The sequence below is a fragment of the Pteropus vampyrus genome, unplaced genomic scaffold (assembly GCF_000151845.1).
Source record: "Pteropus vampyrus isolate Shadow unplaced genomic scaffold, Pvam_2.0 Scaffold178, whole genome shotgun sequence".
NCBI lineage: Eukaryota > Metazoa > Chordata > Mammalia > Chiroptera > Pteropodidae > Pteropus > Pteropus vampyrus.
This window is the reverse complement of record NW_011888959.1, coordinates 583263-601747: the sequence shown is the minus strand read 5'-3', so window position 1 is coordinate 601747 and position 18485 is coordinate 583263. Positions and strand designations below refer to the sequence as shown.

At 45.6% G+C, this 18485-nt stretch overlaps 1 protein-coding gene across 12 annotated transcripts in view; it reads left to right on the top strand.

The window, feature by feature from the left end:
• Nucleotides 1–7509: 7509 nt before the first annotated feature.
• The window catches only part of WDR20 (WD repeat domain 20), a 43445-nt gene continuing 32469 nt past the window's right edge, over nt 7510–18485 (top strand). For 5 of the 12 annotated variants that reach the window (XR_896517.2, XM_011370944.2, XM_011370943.2 and 2 more), the window contains exon 1: nt 7515–7829. Coding sequence is in view for 6 of the 12 variants with exons in the window: in XM_011370944.2 (XP_011369246.1) it covers nt 7581–7829 (249 nt within the window). In the remaining 6 variants the exon portion in view is untranslated. Of the gene's footprint in view, nt 7830–13007; nt 14666–18485 lie in introns of those variants that run through there. The other 7 variants (XM_023537108.1, XM_023537111.1, XM_023537107.1 and 4 more) reach the window with 5 other exon arrangements.

Genomic DNA, 18485 nt, shown 5'->3' with positions numbered 1-18485 from the left:
TAATGCAAAGTGCTAAAAGCTGGAGACTGTTTCTTAAAGGAGGCGAGGCAGTCATCTGGCAGAAGTATACTGACCACCTACTGAAAGTCCAGCCCCAGTGCAGATAGAAAATGCTGAACGAAAAAGACAAGATCCCTGCTCTCAGAGAACTTATAGTCCACTTGGGGAGCGGATGCTATTTAGGTAAACATACAAGTATGCGTGGATATGTAATGAATATGGATATATTCATTAAATGAATATAGTACTGTGATATGTACCATAAAGGGAATTAACAATGCTAAGAAAAATCATAACGTGCGATCACTTAAATTTGGGGTGTCAGGGAAGGCCTCCCAAAGAAAGCGGCCTTGAAGTTGAAACTTGAGGGATGAACTGGCAGCGTAAAGAGCATACCTGGCAGAGGTGGCTTCTTAGTTAAGGTTTAAAGGATGAGGCAGCATCCTATCCCCTCCGATGAGCAGAGGGAACGGGAATCCAGCTCATGGAAAGGCGCGAAAGTACAGGTGTGACAGGTATGAGGAACCACAAGCACTACAGCTCGGCAAGGGAGCACGTAGGAACGGAAACACCAGGAAGAGAAAGGGAAAAAAAACCAGAAATACCAGGAAGAGAAAGGGAAAAAAAGATAAAAATATGAGGGAGATGGAAAAGAAGAAAACTAGAAATTCAGTTCAGTGTTTGTTAAGCATTTACTGTGTGCTTCACGATCTAAGAGGGGATTCTTCTAATTACAAAGAGTAGAAAGAATGGCTCCTCCCTCAGCGAACGCCAAACCTAACTGGGGTGGCAACAGACACGTTCTCCTTTTACAATAATCTTCAGAGAACACGCCCTACGCTGCCCTGGACTAGAGCTTTTTAAGATCATAAACTCACTTCTCCAAATAGGAACTCCTAAACGGATTTTTAAACAACCAAGTGCATGTCACTTCCTGGCACGGGCCCCCAAACACTGCAGGCATCAATGGCTAGAAATCCCTCGGCTTTACCGGCTCCTCAGTGTGGGCCAGGCCCTCCTGGGGACCCGAGCGCTGCTCCTCGAATCGTGTGCGAGCAGCACGTTGCTTTTCTCTTTTCGTACTGCATACCAGCTCTTTCCAATCTCCTCTCCCTTCCCCATTTAAGGCTCTCAGATAGAAGGTAGAAATTGTTATTGAGGCTATTAAGCTTGAACGTCCTCGCTCTAATCTCTAAAGAGATAAAACCCACAATATTGATTGGGCTCCTTGAACAGGCTGTCATTGAACAGAGAAATGGAGCTTAACCATGAAAAATAAAGCTACCACGAGTTCTGTCTACAAAAGGGATGTCTTAATTAGGGCCCAGTTCTAAGAATACTTTAATAATTCAACTGGTTCTGTGTCTGTGAGTGACAGATGTCACAGCCTGTGACAACTGATTCTCTCATCTTCCTTCTCTATTTTTTCCTTCATTACTATGTTTTTCCTTCATTACTATGTTATGTTCTTATCCCTAGGTCCGAAGACAATGAAGACAGCACATGTGGACTCGTATTTATACACGGGGTGGGAGGCAGCTGTGCGTCTTCTAAGGCTGGGACCCGAGGCGTGGGGAGTAGGTAGAGGTGTTTCGCTTGTAACTGGAGAAAGAAGTTCTGCTGACAACCAGCAGCATCACCGCCAAACTCTGGGGCAGAACTGCCCGTGGTTTCCTCTGTGCCGCACTGTCCCCACTCAGCTCCGTTTATGTGGCATGGGAGGGGCCGCACAGTGTGTGTGTGTGGGGGGGTCCTGCCCAGGAGAACTGGTAACATGGCTGGAGAGCCGTGTCCTAGAGGGACTGACCACGAGAGCACGGTGGGGAAATTCGTTTGGAACAGACGGACCACTCCCTTCGATCCTAGAAGAGCGTACGGCTTCGGAGGGAGGTAAAAACGCAGGTAGAACTTGGAAACGGAGCGGGGCTCACGCCTCTGGCAGATTCCAGCCTGCCTGGTTCTCGGAGTCCTTAGTGTCTCAATAATTTCTTCATGTCACCCTTAGACCAAACAATACCTAACGCTTCCATTTACCGGGTATGTCCAAACCACCTAGTATCTATTCCCAATGATTAAGTAGCTGTTCACGAGATATATTGGGCACTACACAGAGTTTGTTCCAGTTTTGATTTAACAGCACGTACGATTTACCCGTTTAAAGTGTATGTCAGTGGTTTTCGGCATATTCAGAACTGTGCAACTATTCACACAATCAGTGTTAGGACATTTCGTCATCCCCCGTACTCGTTAGTAGTCCTTCTTCCTTTCCCCTCCCCCCCCTCCCATCTCTAGGCAACCACTAGCCTATTTTCTCTCTCTACAGACTTGCCTGTTCCTGACATTTCATATAAATGGAAGCATACAACATGTGGCCTTCTGTGTCTGCCTTCTTTCATTTGGCATAATGTTTTCAAGGTTTATCCACGTTGTAGCATGTGTCGGTACTTCATTTTTACAGCTGAATAATGTTCTACTGTATGGACGTACCACATCTGTTTATCCTTTCATCAGGTAATGGACATGTGGTATGTTGCTACTTTTTGGCTATTATGACTAATACTGCTATGACCATTCGTGGATAAGCTTTTGTGTGGACATGTTTTCAGTTCTCTTGGGTACATACCTGGGAGTGGGACTGCTGGTCACATGGTACCTGTTCAAACGTTAGAGGAATGCCAGACTACTTTCCAAAGCGGCCGCGCTGTTTAACACCTGCTAGCAGCGTGAGGGTTTGAATTTCTCCGCATGCTCCACTTGCTATTATCGGTCTTTTTGATGACAGCCACCAGTAGAAGGGAAGTGGCATTTTATTACGGTTTCGATTGGCGTTTCTCTGAAGATAGTGATGTTGAGCATCTTTTCATGTGCTTATTGGTCATTTGCATATCTTTGGAGAAATGTCTATTCTGAGTCTTTGCCCATTTTAAATTTAGGTTGTTTTTTGAGTTGTAGGAGTTCTTTCTATATTCTATATGCAAGTACCTTATCAGATGTATGATTTACAAATATTTTCTCCCATTCTATGAGTTGTCTCTTCTAGTTTTGAGGCTTTTTAAATTAAATTTTAAAAAATACATTTGTTTCACTTGAATTGCTATCCTTCCCCTTTTAGTAATGTACAGTTTAAAAACAAGTATTTAAAAAATTTTACTCCAAGATGTTTCTCTTTTGAGATCTGAATTCAAATTTTGTTTCTGCTAATACCTAGCTTGAGGATAGTGACTTAGACAAGTCATTTCATTACACTTAGTTTTCTCATTTGTAAAATGGGGATAATGGTTTCTACTTCATAAGGGGGTACATGGAAATGCAAGCGGGTGTAAGCACTTGGCATAATGCACACACAGTACGCATTCACAAAATGCGCTGTATCTGAAGACCTTAAAAGAGCTTAAAGCAGCTCTCATATTTCAAGATATGTGTGAAATAAAGTATTGCATCCACTTAATAAGGACTATTTAGGAAGGAATAAGCTTCGTACAAGATCAACTTGTATCTAAAAACGTGTCGTCATTTGGCAATCCTAATGATGTGTCAGCTTTACCATTCTGCAGATCGGAGGCAGAAAGTGGGAGTGCTGCATTAAGGACACTATGTGACGGGATGTTTTCCAAATTTGTTTTCAGGTCCCATAATGGTCTCACAAGGAAGTACTGAATCATAATGTAATAATAGAGTAAGCTCATCCAACAAGATAAATCGGAGACATTGGTTACTTCACAAAGTGAGTCAGTAAAGATTTCAAATGTGGTTCCTAAAGATACCCATCTATGCTTATTTCTCTTTGGTAGGTCACTGTGGCAAACTCGTTCTCCTCAACGTTTAAAAACCAAACAAACGTGCTTTTTTGCATCTTAATGAATTAATCTGTTTCTGAAAACAATATATTTGACCTAAAGAGAATACTCCACAGGTGTTAAATTTCAAAAAAAAAAATGGTATGCTCTTCCTCCCAACCCCCTGGACCATCCCACTTCATACTCACCCCCTTGGTGGTGGTATCTGGGCTTCGAACACCATCTATCAGCTAATGATGGCCAAACACAGATCGGCAGCTGAGACTTCTCTCCAGATCTGATTATTCAACTGCCTCCTGGCCATGTCTTCCAAATGCCTAACAGACATCTCATGCCCACACGTTCAAAACGGAACTGTTTTCCTTTCAAAAGCTGCTCTTCCCTAGACTTCTCATCTCAGCGAACGGTAGCTCCATCCTCCAGTTGCTTTCGTCTACTTTGGAGTCGTTTCTGATTCCTCCGTTTCTCCCACAAGTCACATCTAATCCGCTGGGAAATCCTAGTTAGTGGCTTTACCTTCAGGACATAGCTAGGATTCTCTGACCTCTCTGTCTCAACTGCTACCGCCCCTAGTCCAGGCCTCCACTGCCTTTGGCCTGGAATACTGCAGTTAGCCTCCGAGGTGGCCTCCCCTTCCACGCTTGCTTCCCTTAGTCTACAATCAAACCAGCAAACACACGGATTCTTAAACCCTGCACTGGCCCACGTGCTGTTTCTGGAACATGTTGGCACACTCTTGCCTTGGGGGCTCTGCCACAGCTCTTTCTCCAGACCTTCCCATGGCCCACTCCCGCACCTTTTTCAAGTCTTTGCTGAAATGTCACCTTCTCAGTGAGGCTTATCTTGACCACCATATTTTAAACTGCAAACTACCCAACACACTCCCAATCCCCCCTTTATCTTGCTCTGCTTCGTCTAGCACAATCGCTATTCCGTTTTCTTTGTGTTGGTTGCTTAACCTCTGTGTTTTCCTTGCAAGAATATAAACTCCATGAGTGAGGGATTTTTGTTTGCTGATGCATCCCAAAGGCTCGAACAGAGTGGCGCATGTGGGCACTCAGATAAATATTTCAGGATACAAAGAATTTGAACGAGGCCCCTCGCATCCTTGAGTGTGCATATAATCTGGGTGAAAGCAGTAAGTACATACTACAGGATAAATATCAATACAAGACAATTAGCATATGCTGACAAATACCAAAAGTAGGTAATGTTTTTGGATATTACACATAACAGACGAAAGCTCGGAGACGTGCCCCAGAGGTTGAGAGAGTAATTTTTAAATTCGGGGGAAATGTAGTCACGCGTATTTGAAAACCTGATGAAAGCTATAGACTCTGATGATAATGAACATGTGCATAAAATTTTGAATACAATTACAAGGATTTCAAACACTCCTTGAAGCCAGCTATGAATTCTAAATTGAGAATCCTTGGTTTCAAATATGGTTTTATCACCCGGGGCTTGGGAAAGGCTTGGTGAAGCTGGGACTTAAACTAGTTCTTGAAGAACAGGCTATGAAGGGAAAGCAGAGGGAAGAAGGTTCTTTTCAAGCAAGAGAAAGAGCTAAGGGTGAGAACAGAACAGTTTGACTAGAATGCAGGATTTATACGATACTTTCGAACAGGGTGAGAATTGTTTGGTGTGTGACTTAAATACTACAGATATTGCAAGTCGCTTAAAAGTTTTTTGGCAAGAGAATATAATGTCTAAAGTATTATGAAAACTAATTTGGAAGTTGTTTATAGAAGCAAAGTTGAGGAAAAGTGAAATTTAGGAAATTATTCATAAATCCATTATATAATGATTCGAATTTGAAGAAAAGGAAAGGGAACTGACAAGGTTCAGAGGATGATGAATTTGAGGCACAAATCCAATGAGAAATTCCTGGTTTGAAACTGAACATCAGAAATGAACTTCAGGTCAGGCCTAGTTAGTTATATAAATTCAGGTGTTATCTACTGAATCTTCGAGTGTAGGGAAAAAAACTACAAGATATAAAGTATTAGGAACAGAGATTATTCAAAGGCTTTGGATGGGGCAAAGTGAACAGCCTATTATTGTGATCACAATAAAATACGTTGAATTGATATAGAATAAAACTTAAAAGAATGCTTGAGGAATACAGGTATTATGGGTAATCGAGGGCTGTGGTTAATTGAGGGCTAATACATTTTTTTGTTTTAATATTTGCTTGCTGAGTTACTTTTTTCCTCCACGTATCATTACGCTTTTTTCTCCTTGATAACTAGGGACCACAGCTGAATTATTTTTAGATGATTCAGGATGTCACTATCCCTCAAGGTGATCATTATGAACACATATTTTCAATGTAAAAAACCACGGTTATAGAAAAATTGGGATAAATCCATGGTGACCACAGAAGACATCCTGGTATTTAAAACGACTTCTGATATCTATTTAACTTTTAGGTAAACGCAGATAACATCAAAACAATAATAACAAAAATTTTAAATATTTAGGGATCTATTAAGTAGCGTTTGACTCTAGCGCTTTTCTGCCAACATGTACAACGGTTACAGGGCGTTAGTGTCAAACGCATTATTACGTCATCCGCAGTGCTTCTGCCGGCGTCGACTTGCTTTGTAACAACTAAGATGTCTATGATTTAGACTCCTCTTACTTTAGGACTTAACCTCCTTCCACTCCTTTTGTGACCCTCCAGCTGTGATCTGAACTTAAAGGAACCGCTCATTCTTGGTGTAACAAATGTTGGCTCCCCCCAGCCCCAAATTCTATCAGAACGTTTCTGTCATTTTAAAAGCTTTCTCATTCCAGTGTAACGTGCCAAGCAACCCAGGCATAAAAACGGTAATTGTTTAATCGTCAACCCATGTGCCCGTCCTTACATATCTAGACATAGCACAGTAAACAATTTCGCAGATTTCACTCGAGTCTTTTCTGTAAATCAGTGGTCTCTATTTTTTTTTTTTTTTTACGGGCTCTTATTAAACGCTTGAGCAAGAGAAGGGAATCCCGCTTAGACTCGGTCTCTGGTTCCAAAAGCCAGTCGCCTCTCCTCCCCGCTTTCCCCGCAACACTCGGCGAAGAAAACCTTCAACAGCAGTGACACCACAACCCACCTTCCCTGAAATTGGCCGGCGCTCACTGTGATGGGTGTTCAGATACGGGACTTGCAAACAGAGACTCCGCTCCCTCCACCCCGCCTAAAAAAACGGCGAAGCGGAAAACCAGGGTCCTTCGGTACCTTCTCGGAAACCGACTCCGGGCGGTGCCGAGCCGGGCTCCCGACGGAGGCGCGGGACGGCGGAGGGGAGTCCCAGGGGAGAGGCCCGGCCCCTCGCGGAGGCAGGACGGCCGGGGCCGCGCGCGCCGGCTCCGAGGCGGCTCTCTCCCTCCGCCCGCCGGGTCCGGGGCGCCTCAGGGCAGGGCCGCAGGCGGACGCGGCTCCGAACCCACCGCGCGGCCGACCCTCACGGCTCTGCCCCGGCGGGGGCGGCGGGGGCGGTGCACCGCTGGCCGCACGCAGGCGGGGCGGGCCTCACCTGCGCCCCGGCGGGGCCGCCCCGAGCCGCGCCCAGGGGAGGAGCCTGGGGCGCCCCGCGGCCCGGAGCGTGCCAGGTGAGCGCGCCTGCGCAGTCGGGCCGCGCAAGCCCGCCCCTCCCCCTCGGCCGGCCTCCGCGGGGCGGCCCGCGGGGGGCGGGGCCAGAGGACGCGGCGGGGGAGCGCGGCGCCCGCGACGGCGCCTGCGCGGAGGGCGTGATCCGGGCACTTCGGGCAGGATGAACGCTGCTTTCCAAGATGGCGACGGAGGGAGGAGGGAAGGAGATGAACGAGATTAAGACCCAGTTCACCACCCGGGAAGGTCTGTACAAGCTGCTGCCGCACTCGGAGTACAGCCGGCCCAACCGGGTGCCCTTCAACTCGCAGGGATCCAACCCTGTCCGCGTCTCCTTCGTAAACCTCAACGACCAGTCTGGCAACGGCGACCGCCTCTGCTTCAATGTGGGCCGGGAGCTCTACTTCTATATCTACAAGGGGGTCCGCAAGGTACCGACCCGGGCGTCGCCGGGGCCCGCCAGCGCCGTGGGCGAAGGCCGGGAGCAGGGCGGTGACAGCGGGGGCCAGGGTGACAGATAGGGGTGGCCGTCGCTCTTACTTTTGAGTGGGCCGGTAACTCCACCGGGGTGCTCCTGAGGAAGGGGGATTCAGGAGTGAGCAGGGCGGTGGCGGTGGCGTTTCGAGGGGGTGGGGGCCGTGGAAAGGGACCGTGGGGTGCGGGGTTCCGTCTGGGAGGCCCCAGAAGGGGCCGGCTGCCTCCCCTTTGGCAGGATCTGTCAGGCTCTGTCACGGCCAGGGAGCGGGCCTGCGAGTCCCCGGAAGAGATGCCTCGCCTCCCGGCAGGGTTGGGAGTCTCGCTCTGGGTTAGAGAACGGGCGGTTCGGGAAGGTCGGGAAGGCGGGCCCCGGGCCGGGCAGCGGGGGACTAGAGACGAGGTCAGAAGGAGCTGCTCGGCACGAAGGGCTCCTCCGCCTGCTGCCGCACTGACACTTCCTGGGAGCCGCTCCTTCTCGTGTTAGCGCTTTCTGTTTACAAATACGCCGGAGGGAGGGCCGCTGTCACTGCCTCCGCCGGCGGAACCTCCTCGGGAGAGGTCGTTAAAGAGGGTCGTCTTGTCCCTGATAGTATGGAAAGGCTGATTGTTACGGTTGCGAGGTCGAAATGTTGTTTTCAGGGAACTAAGCTGCTTCGTAAGGCTTCTGTGTGAGCGTGCCCAGATCAGCCCTGTCCGACGAGTCAGACTGTGTCCCAAACAGGGAGGGCTGTGCCTTAAAAGCTACTTTACAAGAACTATTCTTGGCGGGCGACTTACCAGTAATTCTGTGAAGTGTGTAATCGTCTTTAAAAATTCTCTCTTTAAAAGAAGCAACTTATTAGAGCTTTCCTTTCATTGGCAACGTAACTTTGTTGTCACTGAGCTCTGCTTTTGAGAGATGTGGTCTTTGACTTGACTCTTGGAAGGAGGAAGAAATTAATGCCCCCCACAGCACCGAGGCGTGAGAAAAGGTGGTACCAGATTAATTTATAACTGTTTGGTTAGTGTGAAAATCAATCGTACATAGCGAGGAGTGAACATTCTCTAAGATTTAGTATATCCAGAACAGTACGTTTTTGCTTGGTTCAAAACAGTAGGAAATGACAGTGGTATCTAAATGTAGCAAGTTGTCTCATTTGTTCAAGGTGAATCTTTTTCATTCCTGTTTGTAAGTGTGCCACTGTCTTTGAGGTACGCTGTTATAAGATCCTGAAAGAAAATCGCTCGACTTTGTTTTTTTCTCTTTTGGAATTGAGAAATTGTGAGTCTTTAGCAGTCTAGGAGCTGAGGTTTTAGTCCTACTCCCAACTTTGTCGCTGACTTGTTGGGTGACCTTGGACAAGTTATTTAACTTCTGTGTGCACCTCTTTAAAAAGGGAATGTCGCAGTACACGCATTGTAATTTATAATATAATGACCGTAATGAACTTTAAAGACCTGAAACAGTAAATGTAAAATATCATTAAAATAAGCTTTAGGAGTTAACTGTCAAACAGGAAGCTGCTATCTCGACATCGATAATCAGGACCAAAAGGATCAGCTTTTTCCTTGGCAATAAGTTTAGAATTTTAAATTATTAAATTTTACTTATATAAAATAAAAAAGTGCTTGAAAACAAAATTTCCTAGCAATTATTAGTGTAGGCATTACACATATTATTTTTGAAGCGTCTAGTAGCAGAGTTACCTGGATCTGGGAGCCCCCGCCTGGAAGTATCAACTAGTGTTCTCTTCTAGTGCGATATTATCAGCAAAGGGTAAAACTAGGAGAGCTGTTCAGAACTACACCAAAAAATTATTGTAAACAAGACAAAATCTTAAACATGTAAATTTACCTTTAGTTGTATAATTCGAGCGCTATATTAATTTATTTTTTTGTAAAATTTCATTTTCATATGGTAATATCTCGTAGATATATTGTCATCATATGGTGGACATTTCAACTCTTCTAGCCATTGTAATTTAAAAAATTTTTCCCCGTGAATGAGTTTGCATTCATTATTTCCGAGTAGAAGCGATTGTTTTTGTGACTATTTTCTGATTGTAAAACAGAGCAGGTAATTTCCCTTAATTAGAAACCAAAATTTACTTTTTGGGGTTAGGAGATACAGATCTGTTTTTGACAGTCGGTCATTTTGACTATCTTTTTTTTCAATTTTTCCTTGAGGCACATAAAATTTTACAATTTTTCAGATCATTCAGAAGGTCTAATCTGGATGAAGACATTCAACTTAAATCTGTGTGTAAAATGAGTGAAAATAGGTCTTAAAAAACAAACCGTGAACTATGCTGCCTTGGCTGAAAGGATGGAGTCGTGGAGGAATGGAGTGGATGAGGAGGTAGTCTTAACATCTGAGCCGAGAAGGTAGTCTTGGCCCTTTAAAAACATTCGCAGGTCAGTTTCTAGAGCTAGAAGGGACCTGGGAGTTTATGCAGTCTCATCCCCTCAGAGAAAGTCAGGGCGAGAGAGCATGTGCTCATGTTTTCTCACGACAAGGAAAATGAAGCACAACTGAATCTAGAGAACTTTCTTAGTGAGAAGAGACTTATTGGGCCTTCGGTCACATGGATGCCGTATACTCCCAGCATTTCAGAAGTTGCCCAGCATTTGGCCACCTACACCTTGTTGGATCTCGGTGGCAGTCTTGAGAGGTAGACGAAAGCATCTTTTCACAATTGAAGTTCAGAATGGGTTTTTTTGTGTGAGGAGATGTAGTTTTGTGAATTTATTTTGCTCAGCTAAAGATAATATGAACGTCGATTTAATACTGACACTAATCATTGCAACAAAGATTTGAGTGACTACTCTGATGAAGATTATATGAGGCGAGGTAATGTGGGGTACCCAGACACGAGTAAGACCCTGTTTTTCCCCATAAAGGGCTTTGAATTACAAGCTTTCAACCCTTTTTATAGCATGCCTTGCTTTCCTCTTTTGAAAAAGTGGTTGTTTTAGTATAAAGATGCCAAAGGTAGCTGGGCTTACTGGAGCAACCCTTGCATTTTATGGAGACCTGTTTTTACATAAATGTGAATGGCAGCCATTCAGATCTCAGCTTTAATGTCACTTCCTCAGCAAATCCTTCTCTGACTTCCCAGGCTAGACCAGTTCTTTTCCCGGTTACGTGTTCTCACAGCATCCTGTACTTTGCCTTTCTGGCGCTTTAAAAAATTTGTAGTTCTCTGGGTGACTGTCTCTTTAAACAAAGCTCCCTTAGAATAGAGACCGTGTCTTTTGTCTTCCCAGTGCCCAGCAGAGTGTCCAGCATAGAATAAAACGTTCATGTCCATCTATGTCATACTTTAAAAAGATCTTTAGAAGCTGAAAACTCTAATCAATTTTGGGTCCCAAAGTAACAGGTATTTTTAGTAGCTCACATCTTTTAAAAGACATTTAAAATTATTGTTAATAGGTTACAAATTTAGCTTTTTACAACTGGGAAACTGTGTCGCAAGAATCAGTGAAGTAATGGAAAGGAACCAGATGTCGCAGATTACTCTTGATCTACTTCCGTCGCCATGCTACCTACCAGATCTGTGTACAGACAACTTTGTAAAACTGTATCTACTCAGAATCAGTTGGCATCTAGTCACAGAGCCTTACTCTCCACCCCCACCCCCATCTTAAGATTCCAGGTCACAGAGATGTTGTTGAAGCAATTCCCACAGTAGGTGAGGAGTAGAATTAGATGGCTTCTGAGGCCTTTTCACCTCCTAAGGTTGTGTGATTCTGTGCTCAATTTTTAAATGAAAAATTCATCTTTCTATTGGGAAGATGCCTTCACGTCTTGGATTCATTGCCGTCTTCTTGAAAAGGAGTTGGGTAGAGTGGACTGTTTGTGAAAGCAAGTTGAACACATTGTGATTCTAGGTCTTCGTGCTAGAAAAAGCTTTGATGAAGTCCGGGCCAGAGAGTTGGTTAATAACAGCGAAAATATTTTTAGAGCCAGAGTTATCCAAGAGGGAATTGGGTTGGCTTGGGAGAGAATGAGTATTCTGTGCAGAAAATATTCTGTCTCTGGCAAAGACTAGACTGCAGGACCCCCCGTTGGTGATGGAGGAATTCATGCTTTGTGCGGGGGGGTGGAAGGGGTGGGGATCTGGATGCTTCGAAAGGTTTTTTTCCACAGACTAGTTTTAGATGCTGGACTGCTCCAGAGAAGGTCATGTTCACACCTTTCTCCCCATTTGTAATTTTCACACCTCTGTGCTCCCCATTTATAGTGTAGAAGGAAGCTTAGACGCCTAGAACTTTTTATATCAAATGTACTCTGAGAAATTTTGTACTTAATTTAATAGGACACGTGGAACCGAGTAGAAATCTATTTTTTTCCCCATTAAGGGGTACTTAAAAACTTCTGAAGTGGTAATAAATGTTTCGTTATTTGACTATAGAATCTTAGATCTTGAAGGAAAAACATCTTAATTTATTCTTACAGGAGGCTTGAGAAACTTTCATGTGATACCTTGAAGCAGAGGATGATAATGAGATTTTGAAAGACTCCATGGGTGGATGTTAGCAATGGCAAGAACCTCCCAGAATATATCAGTGAAATCCATGAGATAGTCATCAGCGTCATTCTTTTAGCAAATATTTGGGACACCTGCCAGATAGATGGAACTGCTCTAGAAGTTGGGTGTAGACAAAATCTGCCCTCCAGAAGCTGGTCATCTACATCTATTATCTTCAAGTTCATCTAGTGACTTAATTTATTTTTTATTGTACTCTGGTAGAAAACTTGAGCAAGAATCAAAACAGAGTTGGTGGATTTTGTCACTGACTAGTTTGGCTGTATGCCTAAAGAACCTTATTTTAAAAATAAATGTGGAGAGTTTTGTAGTGTGGTATTGGATGTTTTAGAGAACAATTTTATTTATATTTCAGTAAGGTTAGTTTGTGTAGAAATATGAAATGTGGCCTTATTTGGTTATTTAGGAGTAGACATCAAAAATAGAAATAACTGTAACTGATAGACATTCATAGTTTTAATTTTCAGGACATTTTAAGTTGTCTGAGAATATCAGTGACAAGTGACCTTTTCCTCTAAACATTGGGCATCTATTTTTCATAATAGAGTACGAGATATGTCTTGGTTAAAAAAAGAATCCTCATTCATCAAGTGCTTGTTGCAGAACTGTTATATCCAAGGTACTGCTGTCTCATGTGGATGACTTGAAGGTGAACGAAGACATTTCCGGTCTGTAAGGACTTGTGTTTTTGTACTGATAACTGTAACGTAAAGTAGAAGGTATGTGCTCTACACTTGACGTACGCAGTTCAAGTGTCAAGGGGAATTAAGGCGTGAAGGTGAAGAAATAGCTCTCTGCCTAGTAAAAGAATATTGGGTTGGATTTCAAATAGATGATTTGCCCCAGAACGTTGTGTCCACATCACATTTTTGTGGATTTAAAAGTGCGTAGCCTTATATTTCTAATTTCAGAAATGCTTTATCTTCATTTCTGATTGAAGTTTGGCCATTGCTCTTTTAGCATTTTCTCAACTCCACAGCTTCTCTCCCAATTCGTAATTTGTAGGTCGAGTAACGTTTTGTGTTGTCAATTCCATTTTGTAATATCGAATTTCAAAAAACGGGGTATATAGTACTAAAAACATGCCAGACAATCTGTGCTACACTTCATCTTGCAGCAGTAGGAAAATGGCCTTGAAACTAGGTTTTATAAGAAGCAGTAATCGTTCATGAGGAAGGAATTTATAAGGTTTTTATATTTAAAAAAATAAAAGTAAGAATAGCAATACTTGAACATATTCTCAAAGAAGCACATTGTGGATCATCCCTGTGACCCGGCGCTGCTTTCCCTTCTGTCGAGTCACAGCCCGTCCTCTGCTGCCCTGTGCTTGCCGTTTTTCCTGCTGTAGCGCATCTGGTGTAGGCGCCCATTCTCGTCACTCACTTCGTTCTTCATTTCAGAGGCTCTGTCTTGTCTCAATGTTTGATTTAATAAATATTTGAGTGGTTTTGTGTGAAAAGCAGTCTGCTAGACTGGGAACTCAAGGAAGCGTGAGACGTGATCCCTGACCTTGAGGATTGTCTAGGCAAGGAGACGAGGTGTTCACGCACGCACTCCTCTGTCAGGATTCCCTGAGTGCCTGCTTTCTGTGGTTGTTGAGACAGAATCGCTGCCGTCAAGGAGCTCACGGTCCGGTGGAGTAATAAACGGCTACAGCTGACAGTTATTGGACCTGTGGACCCAAAGACAAGACATTGTCCCTGGCCTAAAGTGCCTACAGTGTAGTGGCGAGGTGGACAAGTCAAGAATGGTGAGCTGTTCAGATGGCGTCTGCTATTTTAGACAATATTCATGTATTAGGGCTTCTTCATCTGAATAGAACTTGGGGGAGGCGGGTATGTCAACCCAGATGGGAAAAGTATTTTACATATTTATTTTTACAACCTCTAACTGAATTTTATCTGTCCTTCAATTGCACATATAGGCAACAAATCACAGTTGTAACAGACCTGTGCCTATCACCAATGAAAATCACAGATGTTTGCATATCACATCAAATATCATTTCCACTCATCACTGCTTTGAAAGTACAGTAGTAGCTCATGTGTCTGAGGGCTCCGAGGCCGCCTGGTGGCTGTCCCTCGGCAGTCGATGGGCTAGAATTCTGAATTGGCCACGCCACGCGCTTTGTTTTCCTCATTCTAGAGGGGGGGATACAGCGCCCGCAGGTCCTCTGCTTCAGATAGGAGACGCTCACAGTGCTGTGTTTGTCCCCATTGCAGTGGGAACTTAGACTTCAGCAAGGTGACATGTGAACTGAATTCTGGCGGGAGGGTGGGCCGAGGGGGAGAGGATTCTAAACCAGCAGAACTAGAAGCCCAAGACCCAAGGATGTGGCCTTCGAAGGCTCCTGAGCCGTGAGCGGCACTGTGAGGGGTAAAGCTCGTGCAGGGCTTGGGGGATGGGATCCCCCTCCTCAGTGGTAATCATTTAGGTGTTGGCTGCATCCGAGCTTCCAGATCTCCCAGTAAAAACATTTTTTAAATGTATTTTTTTTTCCTTTCGGGACAGCGCCTGAGGTAACGTACTGTGAGCGTATTACCCTCCTTTAGGGTTCCTGGTGTGTTACCCGCTTTCAGGACTCGAGTCGTGGGATGGCATCAGTCCCACCCCTCATTGGACCCTCATCATGTCATCGCTCGGCGAGCTGAGCTCCTCTGCACCGCCACTGTCCCGAGCACGCTCCTGTCTTCGTGCGGTGCTTCGTCCTTCTGACACCTCCGAGTACTCGCTCCCCGTTCTGACCTCGGCTAAGTCTAGCTCTACGGCAAACGTGTTGTTATTTCCTTCATCTTAGAAAAGGGGGGACCCTTTCTGGCCCCCACCCACTCCCTCTGGGGCCTTTGCCTCTGGCGGCTGCCGCCCCACTTCTCAGCTACTTCTCAGAGCAAAGCTCTTCAGGTTGTCGGGACCCTCAAAGCGTGGTCCACAGACCAGCACCACCAGCGTCGGCACCCCGCAGCCTGCGTTTTCACGGGCCCCCGTGGTCCCTGCGCCCACCGAAGTGGGGGAGGCGGCCGTCTCTACTAGCTTCCTCTAACCCTTTCTCTGCCTCTTCACACTATTCCAGTCAGATAGATTATCGTACCTTCTTGCCATCTATTTTAAGGGTACAATTCTCTGATCTTAGTAAATGTACCAAGATGCACACCTGTTACCGTAACCCAGTTTTAGAACGTGAGGGATTGTTTTAAATTTTATTTTATGTAAGTGTCAGTTATGCTCAGTGACTAAATTCTAGAGATCTGCTCTACATCCTAGCACCTGTAGTTAACGCGGTGTTGTGCACGTCAAAGTTTCTTAAGAGGGGAGGTGTCACGTTAAGTATTCTCGCAGCAAAAACAAAACCAGGGACACAGGAGACTTTGGGAGGCGTTGGATATGTCTGTCACCTTGATCGTAGAGATGGTATCACGGGTGTTCGCACATGTCCAGACGCATCAGATGTATACATATAATGCGTGCAGTTCTTTGTATGTCAACTGTACCTCAACAAATACGGTAAAATAAATTTAATTTTGTGTTTAATTACGTAAAACATTTATGTGGTTCCAACCTGAAACTATAAAACTCTTGAGAGAGGTTTAGTTTTCATTTCTGTCCATATTAGTAAGTGGAAAGCTTCGTGCTTTAATGCTTTCTTAAAATTCATACTATGGGTGTATCATTATTTAACCAGATGACCCTTGATCGTTAATCTTTTTTTAATACAAATAATGCTGCAGCAGATAACTTGGAGTGCACGTTATTTTGCACAGAGGCAGGCATAGCTGTAGGATGTATTTCCAGAGGAGGTGCTGCTGGGTCTGATGGTACTGCTGGGGCATGTATTTGTTTGATGGGGGCATCTGATCGGCCTCCACAGGGAGGGGTGTGCTCGTTTGTGCTCACGGGAGAGCACGGGTCTCACCACAGCCTCACCGGCTGTTTGTCATACTTTTGCATGCGATCCGATAGGTGAGAAATTAGTGTGATTTGTTTGTTTTTCTCTTATCACGAAAGAGGTCGAGCATCTTTCTACATAGTAAGAGAGAAACATTTCATTTTCTGTGAACTGTTCTATTTCTCTTGCCCATTTTTCTGTTGGATATCTTGAGTTTTTAAAAAGGAACTCTTTATGTATTAGGGAGATTAGTCCTTTGTGATATGAATTACAGATTTTTTTATTCCCAGTTTGTCATCTATGTTGTAATGTGTAAGAGTGTGTGTGTGTGTTTGCCGTGAAGAATTTTCTTTTTTGTAATTAAAATTATAAACTTATAAATCTTCATTTATAATCTTTTATAGATAATTTTGAGCCGCAGTTTTATTATTTAAGTGTTAACCAGTTGCCATTCTCCAAGGTTTAAGTGACAGGAAAAAAGGTTTACTTTTTAATATTTGAGAATTAGGCTTAAAATTAAGACTTTTTCAGAAGCCAGAGATGAACATTGGAATGTGCTGTAAAAGGAGCTGGTGGACAGTGACTCTAGTGGTTTTAGGATTTAGCGTGCCTTGAATGTATGATAACGTCAGGGATGTTATGGTTTGCAAGTGACGGGAAACCCAACTCAGACATGTTTAAACTTTAAAGGGGATGCATTGGCTTATGCCATTGAAAATCCCAGCGGCCGTGTGGGTTTCGGGCGTGCTTTGGGTAGGGCGCCAGCTCTGTTTAGCTGAGATTCTCTTGGTTTTGCTTTCCACTGAGCGTCAGCCCGGCTTAGGTGACACAGTGGTGGTGGAGGTTCTGGGCTCCACATTTCTGTAGCACGTGGGCCAGCATGAGAGCCAGTATCCAGGGTGACAATGAGCAGCTCTTGTGACTGTCTCAGAAGAGTAAGGATGATTGTTTCACAGGAGCCCCCAGCACATCTTTGATTCGTTGCCCCAGGCTGGGTCGCCAGTCCATTCCTGTGGCCCGGGGCGGTGGGAGGCGCTGGTTGTCGGGTCTTGGCTAAGCCATGCCTTTAGCAGGAGGATTGGGCTCCCTAAACCCCGACTGCTCTGGAGTCCTCTCCGAGCTGCCGCTGCCGTGTGAGCAGACAGCAGACAGGAGACTAGGTGTATAGATGGGGGGCGGGTAGGCGGCCAGGAGATGCACACTGCACTGCGTCACGTTTGGGGACCCCGGCGTCACAGGCACAGTCCTAGCCTCAAGAAGAGCTCGTGGTAGAAGAGTCAGTAGAGCGGGGAGCCCGGCGCGGGCGGCATCGTAGTCCCGCGAGCTTTAGAAGCTGCTCTTGCTGTCTGACCACTGTGAGCGTCCTCCCCGCTTCTCACACAGGGTTGGAATTTTTTGTTTGAATCTGTCTCCCCCACGAGGCTGAATCTCGAGGGCGGACACTGTCTACCCATCCACGTCCGTCGCAGTGCTCATGCGTAGTGGGCACGTGGTCTGATTCACACGGGTGAGTTGGTTGAGGTTACGGCCCTCTGTGGACTTACCTGAGTGAGTTCGTCTTTCAGAGTCCCCGTCACAGCCACATCTGGCCAGTGCTGGTCAGCCAGGCCGCAGAGGTAGGCCTGCCGGCCCCTCGAGCGTTGGTCGAAAGGCTCTTAGGAGCTAGTCACAGCCAGATCTTGTGTTCCCAGCGTTGTGGGCCACCCCGGGAGCAGACTGTGTCTAGTGTCTTGGTCGCCGGGAGCGGGCTTTGTTTGGAAGCTGCATTGTCCTTATCCTGGTGTCCCGGAAAGAAGAGCTCACACTCACTGTCCCTTCCAGTCCCTTCTTCCTTCCCCGTCATCATAGGAGTCGCACAGTGACTTACACTGCTCCTCATTTCCCTCTGGATCGTGGAATAGGTGGACACGAGGCTGGTAAGACTGAGGGCCCCGGTAGCTCAGCTAACTAAAACACGGCGGGCCTTATGCCCGGGGCTCCCCGAGGTGGCAGTTTGTTTTCCAGAGAGCTCAGGGGGTGCAGTCCAGCTGGCAGAGCTTCACAGAGTTGCCCCTGCACCGCAGAGCGTGGCCCTGGGCCAGCCCGGGCCCACCACCACTGCCCCCACCCCAGCCGTTCGTAGCCTCCGGCCGCCTCTGTGGTGGAGGACTCTGGGACCTGCCGCATGGCCTCGCCTCCCCTGGGGTTCCGCCATCATC